This window comes from Bacillus rossius, chromosome 17, assembly GCF_032445375.1.
Source record: "Bacillus rossius redtenbacheri isolate Brsri chromosome 17, Brsri_v3, whole genome shotgun sequence".
In the NCBI taxonomy this organism is placed as follows: domain Eukaryota; kingdom Metazoa; phylum Arthropoda; class Insecta; order Phasmatodea; family Bacillidae; genus Bacillus; species Bacillus rossius.
This window is the reverse complement of record NC_086344.1, coordinates 15,128,346-15,140,539: the sequence shown is the minus strand read 5'-3', so window position 1 is coordinate 15,140,539 and position 12,194 is coordinate 15,128,346. Positions and strand designations below refer to the sequence as shown.

General features: G+C 38.7%; 1 protein-coding gene across 4 annotated transcripts in view; it reads left to right on the top strand.

Annotated features, from left to right (window-relative positions):
* Positions 1-12,194, top strand: part of LOC134540895 (arf-GAP domain and FG repeat-containing protein 1) — a 62,445-nt gene that overhangs the window by 15,972 nt on the left and 34,279 nt on the right. For 2 of the 4 annotated variants that reach the window (XM_063383930.1, XM_063383932.1), the window contains exons 3-6: positions 479-582; positions 3,938-4,115; positions 5,098-5,263; positions 8,284-8,343. In XM_063383930.1, coding sequence (XP_063240000.1) covers positions 479-582; positions 3,938-4,115; positions 5,098-5,263; positions 8,284-8,343 — 508 coding nt within the window. The remainder of the gene's footprint in view (positions 1-478; positions 583-3,937; positions 4,116-5,097; positions 5,264-8,283; positions 8,344-12,194) is intronic. The other 2 variants (XM_063383931.1, XM_063383934.1) reach the window with 1 other exon arrangement.

Below are 12,194 nucleotides of genomic sequence, written 5' to 3'. Positions count from 1 at the left end.
GTGGCACCACCTCGACTGTCTGTGTGTGTCGGTTTGCTGTGCCTGACGGCACGAAACGTCGCATCTGTTTCGTCTTGGGAAGTCTTAGTTGTGTCCATCTGTCCTGTCGTCGTCGTCGCCATAATATCTGTTTTGCCACATCGGTGGCTTCTCTTGTGCGTCTTTGTGTTTGCGTTGTCCAGATTATCTGGTCAGCATCGTTGTTGGGTTCCTCTGTCGCTGTGTGGTTGGTCCAAGGTTGGTTTTTGTCTTTATTTACTGTTCTTGTTGTGTTGCAACTGTCTCAGTTGTCAGTCCAGTGTTTTCGTCTTTATCACGACTAATTCTTTCCACTGTGTGTTCTTTGTGGCGTCTATGCATTTAACTTTTGACATTGACCAATTTTTTTCCCCCTTGTTTTCTCGTGTATTTTCGTGTTCGTCTTTTTTCGTCTGTAACTAAGGTTTCTCCAGAGAATGTGTCCGTGTGTGTTGCGCAGTACTGCCGGCGGACGTGGCTCGGCCTGTACGACGCCAACACGTCCGACACCAAAGACGAGCAGCAGGTCAAGGCCTTCATGGTCGCCAAGTACGAGAAGAAGAGGTGAGTAGTGCTGACAACTGTACCCACCTAAATATCCTTATCTACCGGGGATGTTGCTCTCGGCAGATTACCTGCTTTTTAACCATACATTGTAACATGCCTGCCTCTACATAACGCGCAACGTAAATAAACACACAGTATGAACAATAAACATAAACACACATAATATACAAGCAAAGCAATAACACAGGACAGTGGAAAAACAAAAGGACAGCACAGACAGATCAAATAATTCAAAGATAAAACTAATATTAAAAATAAAAACACTTAAACCAGTGCCATATCAAAAGGAATGAATAACTTAAAAAAAATTTCTAGAGCACGTATATGTAGGTTAACTGATACATCAAGTTAAATACAAAGTAGATGAAATGCTGTATAGCTAAAGTACTCTAAATGATAATTGATCTAGTTGTAACAACTACTAGTAACATAATATGTGAAGATATTACTCATAAAGTTAATTTACCAGGTTTTCTAAATTGTTAAAATTGGAAGTTGGTCCAAAAAACAATATAAATCTTTTTGTTTAGTGTGCGCAAAGTTGATTTTAAACGACTGGAACTGGGCATTCTTAAGTCCAGTATTATTGAGAATATATTTGGAATTAATTTGTATAACAATAATTTTTAACAAAAAGTATATCTAGGTATGCTCTTCAGTCTGAAAGAGAAGCTAAGATAGGTTGAGAAAAATTGTTTTGGATTTACAAAAATGAATATTAGGTTTTTGAATTGATTCATATTGCTGTTAAAAATGTGCTGAGTCACAAAAATTTGTTTCACTAATTTGTTTGGTGTACCTCCAGTCATTTGGCCAGCACTGTACGGGGTAGTGCAGCGGTAAAATACCTGGTTTCAAATCCTGGTCTCGCCATCACGATTTCATCTCTTCCAGCGAAATGCTACGATAGTTCCTCACTCTGGATCACGGATGATTCCTTCTCCAACGGAATGGTTGTGTATTTCAGATTCCTATTACTTCGTCAATGAGGTGCAGAGTCCATGAAATAACAAAATTAAAAAAAGGGAATTCAAGAACATATTTGTTCTGTAATAATATTTGATCGAGTTAATTTAATTTACATTTGGGCATGTTCAATAGGTATTTTATACTTTTTTTAATTTAAAATATATTTAATTTAAAATATAATGGTGTAGTTAGTATTCTCGCTGTTTGTGGGCCTCAAAATGCCATCAGGAAAACCTGCCTTTGGGCAGAGCTTAGACGTGTGTCTTGGCTTCAGGTTGCTGTAGTGTTTTGGCAGAGTGCTTGATACAGTATGTCTGCGGCATCATGAAAGTCATTTAAGTCTTCAAAAAGTCTCGAATGACAGAGATGTCAAAATTCTTAAAAAAAAAATATATATATATATATATATATATATATATATATATATATATATATATATATATATATATATATATATATATATATAAAGGATTAGCAATTTTTTTTTGTTTAATTAAAATATATGTTCTATGTGTTTAAATGCTTGCAATTGGCTTTACATAATCTATGGTTTGACCTTGTAGATATGGTAAGTGTTTAAGTGGAGTTATTGTGATACACAGTTTTTTTAAAGTAAGGTTATGAAATAAGGAAGTTAATGTTTGTAAGTAGAACATTTGCAAGGCTAGTAAAGATTTTCAATTTAATTTGCTATCGAAAAAATGCTTTACAAGGTCAAGTAAACAATATAAAATAATCACCTAAGATCACTGCTGCTTTTGTGTCCGGTTTTTTTTTCTCTTAATTTTTGCATATATTTTTTCTACCTCTTTGGTACTGCCTCTTCTTATGGAACACAAATTTTTGTCTGCAATCTAGGAAACACCCAGTGACTATGACTGTGTCACATTCTAATATTGATGTACTTGTTCATGTCGATTAAGTATGACATGTTGCTTTGACATTCTGACCTTGAAATACATATCAGTCATGACACGTTCTCGAAGTGCTACTTTTTGAGTTAGTTGTTGAAGCCACCGTATATTTAAAATTTCTACACTGGCAAATTAAGCACTATTAAATGTATCTGGCTGACATTTTTTTTTAATGCAATTTTTAAACTGTGTTAGTTAATTAATTTTTTTATATTCATAAAGTATGCTATATAATTAGAATACATTAAATTTGTTCTTTTCAGTCTTATATTGCTAAATGCATCTTGGAATAGACTGCAAACGTGTTTAAGATCAAAGAGAGTTGCTACCTCTGTTGGTACAGCAGGGTGCCCACATGTCGTCTAAAAGCCCCGAAAAAGTAACAAAACTTAAGAACGTGTCATGAAAGTCACGTAGTGGCCCCAAAATAAACAGTAATGTTGTTTTTTTTATTTTCCAACTAACATTTACTAATGTAGGTTTTGTTTTAGATGCCTCTCTTTAAGTTTACAGTCTCACTTTAAAAATAGATAGTTGGTGTCTGTATACTTCAGTCACTTGGAATCTGTCTTTGGAATTTTTTTTAGCAGTCCATTATAAATATATGCATGTTCCAACGAATTTTAGCTCCCTTTCATTTTAATTTTAATTTTGATTATTATTTGAAAATGACACTCTGTTATGAAGAACTTGTAAAAAAAACATTTTACTTGAAGGTTGTTTAAGTTGGGTTTTCAGCAGTGTTACACCGCGGCTAGCAATGTGACCGGCCTTCGGGAAGGGCGCTATACAAGCCTTTCTCCTTTGACGTGTACATCTGATTAGCCGCCTTCCCAAAGAGTCTTGAGATGCCTTAATGTCTCGCCTGGTACATGCTGCGCGTCCCAAGAGCACTTTTACGAGGAGTAGCATGACTAGGATGCCATTGTTCTCGCAGCTTCGAGTGTTAGGCGGGGGGATTCTGATGACGTGTCACTTTGAAGTGCTACAGGACCTTTCCAGGGCGGGACTTCGCAGGTGTGTAATATGACGCTGGTGGTGATACTAGCGAATCCTCAGAGCAATCTCGAGAGCAGTGAAGTGAAGAGGGTTAGTGACCCCTCGCCCCTCGGTGAGAGATAGCGGACGACGAGCTACGGGCTCCGTGTGCGAAGACTGGAGCATTGGGAACCGGTGTTGTGTGCACGGCGGGCGAGACAGTAGTGCCTAGACAGAGGTGCGCGGTGAGAAACGAACAGGAAAGCCACTGCTGAGCAGAGCTCCAGTGGGGGAAGTAAATATTGGACAGACATCAAAATTTTGTAAATACTAGCTAGTAAATAAATTGCAGCTGGTTAATTTTGCTTCTCTTTCAGGAACCTGTTTTTTCCCCAGTTGCGACAGTAATGTGCAGGAGTGTTAACCGACGGACGGAGACGTGCGAGGGTCTCGAGGCGGTGTGTGACGGGGGGCCGGCGTCTCGCCCGCAGGTACTACCTGGAGCCGGCGGCGGCGAGCGAAGGCCCGGCCGGCTTCTCCCCGCCGCCCGCCCAGAGCCGGTCGCGGACGTCGACGCCCACCCCGGCCGCGGCCGCCGCCTTCCCGGAGGTCAGGCCCCTGGCCCACCTGCTGGGGCAGGGCGTCAGGCCCCTCGCCTTCGCCGCGCAGGTCCGTCTCCTCCGCTGCTTCTTTCATAGTAGAAGATAATTATCAAGGTTATTTCAGAGCTTTTTTAAAACGTTGCAGACAGTATTTATTATTTTGTTCCTGCTAAGTAATTCATGGTAATAATTACGTGTTAAAGTTTTTGCAACACCAAGAACTGTAGGCTTAATCAGAATACGCAATGTCGATAAAGGAATGTCCCTTTTTCAACGGTATGTTACAACAGTTTAATTTAGACTGTTTACACCAAATCATACATCAAATTGAAGATTAACAAACCTATTTTTTCTTACAAATGTGCACCTTTAGTTATACGGCACGTATCCAACCTAAAGTCCTTGATTAACAAGGAGTAATGTAAGCAATAGCCTCTTCAATCCTGTGTCTCCACTCTGGAAAATCATTGGGGTAGCGGCGGAACATGGACACTATCTTTTATAAAGCACTAAAGGAAAAAAAATTGCACGGTGTTATGCCAGGTGAACGTGGAGGCCAGCGAAAAAGAGCTCTGTCGTCTCGACCATTATGAACAATTCAACAGTCGTGGACTTGGACGTTCAACCACTCTCGTACAAAAAGGTTCCAATGGAGAGGGACTCAAACCTTTTTCCAAATAAAGTTTACAGGTTCATCCTCTACTAATTGGGGAAAGAGCAAATCTTTCAACATTGGTGGCGCTGTAAGCGAGAAAACAACAAAGCAGTACTCGTGCATCCGCTTATTTAAAACTGTTTGAGTAACTCTTTAATTGTCACTTCAAACCAACACTCTACAATGCTTATAATTGATACAATTAAAATTTATACCTGGAATATTCCTTTATGGACATACTGTACTTCAGGAAACTTAAAAATATAACTGCTCGGAAATCTGGTTTTTTAGTATATTTTTATTTGCATGTGGATGCATGTTGCGAGTTACCAAAAGGGCAAAGCATTTCTGCGACGTTCATGTCCCACACTACTGCTTTGCTCTCTTTTTCCAGGCCCCGAGTGACCCTGCGAACATGTTCACGCCGGATAAATCTCCGTCTGAGTTCACCGCGGACTTCGGCAGGCCGGACCCGTTCACGCCGTCCCCGCAGTTGACGTCCGGCTCGTCTGAGGCGTCCTTCGCGGACTTCGACAACAACCCTGTCTTCAGCCAAGCCAGTGAGTGCACCGATTCTCTCTACCTGCTGTCCGAGTTTGGACCAGAAATAAAATATGCAAAACTTTTTTTGGCTCAGAGCAATTTTTTATTGTTGAGATAGAAATTGTGTCACCTCTTAGGGCTGCTTTCACACTATCTCGTTTCTCGGACGGCAATATTGCAGTACAAAGAATGTTTTTTCGTCACTTTCACACTACATACACCATATTCGTCTGGCATTTCATTGGTTGCTGCAGTCGTGGGCAGAATGCAGAAATTATGCGCCGTGCTAAGTTTGGTACAAAGACGTAAAAAAAAAATCCAGTTCGGCACAGCCTACAGGATTAGGTAGACTTCTGGAAATGTTCTGGAGACTTCTAAAAACTTATGGAACAGTTTCAGAACTTGTTGTACTAAAGTTACCCGCGTGTGGGTAGCACGTTTTTATGCTGATATTTTGTTTAGTAAAATGTACTGCGATTCATAAGCAAAATTTTTCGTTTTGTTTAAAAAAAAAAAAAAAAAAAAAAAAAATTCACAGTGTGGTTGAATATGTGCGTATATAATTAGTTTGATTGGTTTTTCAATAAAAATTACGAGTAAGTATAAATTGTTTTTGTTAGTTCAGTCAAGCACAGATAGCTGGGTAGCCGCCCAATAGGCGAGAGGGGAAAACCTAAAAATGAACCAGGCAGAGAGATAAAGAGGGGAAGGGAGTGCATGCGTGTGCTTGAATGAACTAACAAAAAAAAAAAATTGATCTGCGTTCTTTCTTTTCTCTCTTGGTGAAGACGAGTAAAAAATAATACAACAGACAGGAAGGGAAAAATAAGAGTATAAAAAATAATATTCTTGGGCCATGAAGTATGAAAAGGGGAGAAACAAAGTTTAGTTTCAAGAGATGCAATTAATTATCGTTAAACCATATTCAACCCTGTTAGACCCCCTTAGGAGTGGAATTCTGTAATTAGTAGAGACCGGAAAAATTCACGGGTTCAATGACCTCCAGGATGGACTCTAATTTCCTCTACACACTCGGGCAAATGCCAACTGTTCATTGGCTGCTGACTTGCGAGTCGTCTCGACTGGGTGGCCTGTGATTCGATACTTCTATTGAGTGTGGGTCTCTAATTGGCCCTCAGTCCTCCAGATTAACAGTGAACCAATGACAGAAGCAGCACTAAGGTATAATTATTTGAATTTTAGCATAACACGAAATGAACCCGCGAATTTTTCAGGTCTCTAGTAATTAGACATAGCCTAGTTTCTAAGTTAGCCAAAGAGCTTTCCATTAAAAAATAATTTTCCGTGCCGTGTTTCTCACGCAGCAATAAGCTGAGCCATGGACCATAACGACTTCACTTGTATTCTACTGGAGACGGATATATCACGGTCAACATCACTACGTGGACACATTCACTCGCAGAACACACACACACACACACACACACACACATAACTGGCTGGTTTGTTTTATATTTCCCCCTCCTCCAGCCGAATGCCAGCCCAGCAAGTCACGTCATTCGCCGGTGACGGCCGGACATGCGAGCGCAGTGTCACCATTCATAGTGCTTTCCACGCACTGCTCTGATATTTTAACTAAACAGTTTATACTTACTCGTAACATACTTATGAAAAACCAACACAGTAGAGTTACTTCATGTAAGCTTTTGGACATACGCCATTGCTAAGCACATGTACGTATGTCTGTAAAAGAAAACTACAAAAAACACAAAAGACGAAAACACAAATTAAGCAAAAAATTGCTGTTGTCAACAGGATATAAACACCACATAACTTAATATTCCATAACAGGAATATGGTCAACAAACAAAGAAAAACAATCCTGTTGACAACAGCAATTTTTTTGCTTAATTTGTGTTTTTGTCTTTTGTGTTTTTTGTAGTTTTATTCTACAGACATAGGTACATGTGCTTAGCTATGGCGTACGTCCAAAAGCTTACATCAAGTCGTGCACTCCCATTGCACAAATCTTTCAAAGATAATACAGTAGAGTTATTTACACACATCCTCAAGACACTCCGCAATTATAGCTTGCTTTAACACTACCACATTTCTGTAAAATTGTCTCATAATTCGTGACAATGGCGTTTAGAGCGGAAATGCCTATGTCTAATTCCTTTGCCACTTGAACATGTTTATTTTTGTTTTGTTTGTAAATTCCTATCAATGAATAAAATAAATTATACTCAATCAGCGATTGAAACTTTTTTTTGTACCATCTCAGAATGGTTGGCAAACTGAAAGGTTGTAGAACTACGTATGTGCATCTGGAAACACACCGGAACGGCAATGGACGAAAGGATTTATTTTGCTTTCCAAAAGGGAAGCACTAACAGACAAGCAACTGCGAACGTATGTACCTTTGATACCGTATATTGAGTACACCGCGTTGGCCAGTATTACCATTATGATTTCACATTAATCCCATCTGTGGTATAAAAGTGATTGAAAACAAAAATCTGTGTTAAGTGTAACACAAAGCTTCACAGATGTGATAAGCTTTGGTATAATTGGGTGTTTGGTTTTTTTTCTTTGCATTTATAGAATTTCACTAGTAGAAAGAAAACTCTATAAGCAGGAAATGCATTATTCGTAAAAGTCATACACGGGATGAAAATACATTGTCCTTATGGGGAAAATGTCGTGACTTAAAAATGTTTATTTTTTATTATAATTATGTGCTCTACACCTTATGACAAATTATGTTTTTTTAATGCATACTGCATAATAGTTAAAATAACAGTTTTTTTTTTTGCAAAATATTTATTAAGTAATATTTAAGTGTTATATTTTTGTGACTAATGTTATTACATGTATGACAGTACTTGTAAGAATAAAAATAACATTGATTGCTGTGTTTTAAAAAAAAATACTATCAAAATGAAAGTGTGAAATGTTGTTTCTAGTTGTAGCATGACTGCAGGTGCCGTGTGTGTTCTTCCCGTGCTGTGCGTGTGTGTGTTTTTCTCGGTGGTGGAGCGGTGGTGTAATGTTGCGTGGGTGGTGTTGCTTGCAGACTCACACATATTTGGCAATGTGACCGGTGTGCCCGCCAGGTTTAACACCAACCGATGGAGTGAGTCCCAGCGCTCGCCGTGCGCCGTGCATACGCGCTCGCGACGGGTTCACAGTTCCGTGTCCCCGGGTCCTTGAGTCTGTCCTCGAATCTGCGTCCGTTCCGACAGGCTTGCTTCAACCGGGCATGCTAACCGTGATGATGTGCAAACAATATGCTAATAATTGCTCAAGCACCAGGGCGCCTATGGAATCTCGAAAGTCACAAATAAGTCGAGAAAATGGACAGGTCACGAAAGTCACAAAAAAAAGTCCGGAAATTAAGTCGTATTTGGTGTCAGAAGTCGCCAAACTTTTTTCCCAGCTTGCAGTTTGTTTTGATGATGCCTGCTTTTAGTTTGTAGATGCTCATTAAATATTTATAGTTGGGAACTGTCCACTTAAATCACATGGAAATTATCTCAATTTTTTTTTTTTTTTTTTTTTTTTTTAGTTTCAAACATAGAAAAATTTTATGTTCCAGCGAATAATATATATATCTTGTATAAAGTTTAATTTTACTTATTATATATTTAAAAAAAATCACAGTGTGATGTTATTAAAAGTTTCTGAATGATCACCAGATATTTTGTGGATTACATGATATAGTAATTTTATGAAAAATTGAATTTTGGTACGTTTCGTTTTGCAACTACGTTTACAGGTCCTACATTTCTTTACTCGTTCTTCGATGATAACCATAAATAATGGTACGTATATGTCCGTTTAAAATAACTATTCTTGTAACTGCGTTCGTTGATTATTTTCTTTTTAGTAGTACCCTGTAGTTTTTGTAACTAGTTTTGTGGTAAAGCATTTAACTTTGTCAACTATAATGTTTGATGTTCTGCCTAACACTCGGTAACCTAAGATAACACGACCTCATACAATAACAAGTGACCTATAGGTACTTCCATGGAGTCCACTCAAAATTCAAAGCCAATAATGAATTTATGTTGTGATCAGTTGGAATGAAAGAAAATGTGGAATTATGACTTTGAATATGACCATCTAGAATTATACTGCCTGAAATTTTATATTATCTTTAAGGGCTCCGCCTACCTGGTCACACAGAGCTTCAGGAAAAACAACGCGATTTCAAAACTACTCAAGATATCCGAGTGGGGTGTGTTTACGAAAAGCATTTAAGAGTTCGCTGAGGCCCGAAAAGTACTTTTAATTTTGGATCATATTTTTAAACTGTATTTCTATAAGAGTTAAAATGGCTGAAACGCATGTTTTCAGAGTAATTTTTAGGTGTAAAACAAGTGGCAAAGATTCTTGAAAGCACTTAAGGGGCTTGCATTACACCTTTATCTTCATTTCCCCGTAATATAAAAATACGGTCACCGCACAAATTTCACCGTTATCAATTGACGACGAGAAGACTGCGCGCCAGTTCAGAGCCTTGAGCTTAGAGGCGATACCGCGCTAGAAGTACCATCGAGCGTCGCGCTTATCATCCCGCCTCGCTAACACACATACATCCCTGACAAGGCAGGCCCCTTAACATAAGATATCTTAAACCTATTATACTGAAACTAAAAAAAACTAAGAATTTAATGTCGCTGGCTTAGAGAATTTGGGACAAAGAACTGTGAACCTGTACTGTCTGTTCACTGCATGCGTTGTCTGTGTTGTGATATGTGCTTGGCTCCCAAATTTAATTTATAGATGTTTTTTGTACGTAGCAGATTTTATCATCATTGCAAGTGGTGCATCATTTTTTTTTTTTTTTCATTTTACCTTTTTACCAACGTTGTGGCAAAGTAAGTGTTTTTTTTAACAGTCACTTTTTTTGTTGATTTTATTTATAGGTACTTGGTACAGCGAAAGGTCTTTAAACAGCGTTCTACGGTTCTGCACATTCTGTAGGGTTCAGAACGGGGAAATCCCAGATCCGAAAGTACCGGGTATTCCCAGCATGTTTGATACGGTAAAAGAACCGGGAATTTAGAATTGATTCCTGGTTCTTTCGGGACTCTTCATCGACAGCATAAAGTGTTGTTTTTATTACGTGCTAAGTTACTTTAATTCGCTGCTCTCCTCTGGCAAGGCAATCCTTGCCGGAGGGGTGAGGGGAGTGAGTCTGTCTCTCCTCAGTCGGGCTGCTGTGTGCACCTAGTCCTGTGCTATCAAGCCAACATTCTTTAAATAGAGATATATTTTTTCTTTTAAGTTTGTTATGAGAAGAAGAAATGTGATTTTAAGTTAGTAATACTTTTATTTTTGCATGCGTTATAAAACAATTATTTATTGAAAAAAGTTTTTTTTTTCAAAGCTAAAGATTGAGATAAAATTGAGAATAAAGTAATTTTTTCACGTTAAAAATACTTTTGACAAAAAAAATTGTAACAAAAAATGTTAATCTTTTTGCGTTTATTCACTAAAACTTGTTTAATAGTTAAAAAATATAATTACTTCAATCACCAACTTCTGCACCATTAATAAGAAAAACTACCTGGTACAGAAAGTACTGGGAATTCTCAGTTCTGTTGAATACTAGTGCCAAAATTCCCGGTTCTCAAAATCGGTTACGATACCTAATACTCTATTCTGCACCAATCAAGCTGTTTGCTTTCAGATTATTTCAGGTGTATTCCGGCTGTTGACCTTATTCGCCGGTAGCACCGCTGCACTGCCAGCATTTTCAGTTCGCTCAAGAGTTTATCGCTACTGTCAGTTTCCATTTCAGTAGAGTTTGCTGGTGACTTTCACATTGCACAGGTGCATTTCTGTAATGACTTTTTTTGAAGGTGACCATCAGTATCTGTATTTTTTTTCTTTCTCTTCTTCCAAAAAAAAAAAAAAATAAACAAGTCCAAGAGCCACCTCTCTCACACAAATTCTATCACCGAAACCTGCGAAGATTTGGTTGAGTCCAACATCTGGCTTCGCGAAATAATTCTATCTCCCAACTAAAACGTAGCAACGATGTCCTCTTCTTTAGTGACATAGTCGGCAGCGTAACGTCGGGGGGAGCTGAATTGTTGCCCCTTGGAAGGGCAGCCCTTCAGGATTTTTCTGACAGTGGTTAGGTTAGGTTAGGTCAGATTAGGTCACTTTACAAACTAACCACTGTCAGAAAAATCCTGAAGGGCTGCCCTTCCAAGGGGCAGCATTTCAGTCGCCCCTAACGTCGGGCGTGGTAACGATCTGCAGCGAGGAGGGAGCAGCAGTCTTCTCATCGGCCGGCTTGTCCTACTGGTCTCCTTCTGCCACTCGCTCGGAACATCAAGGAAGAACCTTCTCTGATAGTCAAGGTCACATGGCAGTCTGTTTACACATTCTTTACAGAGCCTTTCTTTTATAACCTGTAGTATTTTTTTTGATGCTGCATCAGTGGTGGCCTACCACACAGGGATGACATTATGCCAAACGATTCATCCATCTCCCAAGGCACAGCAATAACATATATCAAATAGAGACATGGGGAAAGAAGGCGTGAAGACACAACACTATAAAGAAGCTCATACAGATTTTTTTTTAATAATACTATACTCTGTGTTGATTTCTCTTTGGTATTCCTGTAAGTACCATAATATATACTTTCAAAAATCGGGCAGAATTGCTAATCTGGTATGGCCGTAGTCCAAAACCTGCCTGATCGAAGACCTTTCACTTTAATTGGTAACTGTGTGGTTTGTTCCGCTGGATTTTTTGTTTTTTTTTTTTGTTTTCTAGTACGTATGTTACTGTGAGTTGCACTGGTAGTGACAGATGGCACCTTAGTCACAATTTTTTTTTCTTTAATTTATTTGTGCTTTTATTAGCATGCAGTTTGTTGTCTTTAAACAGGATGTCCATATTCCTTAAAGTCAGAGAAGTGGCAGTTGCTCCAGGTAATTAATTTGAAATCCTGGAAAAGTCATG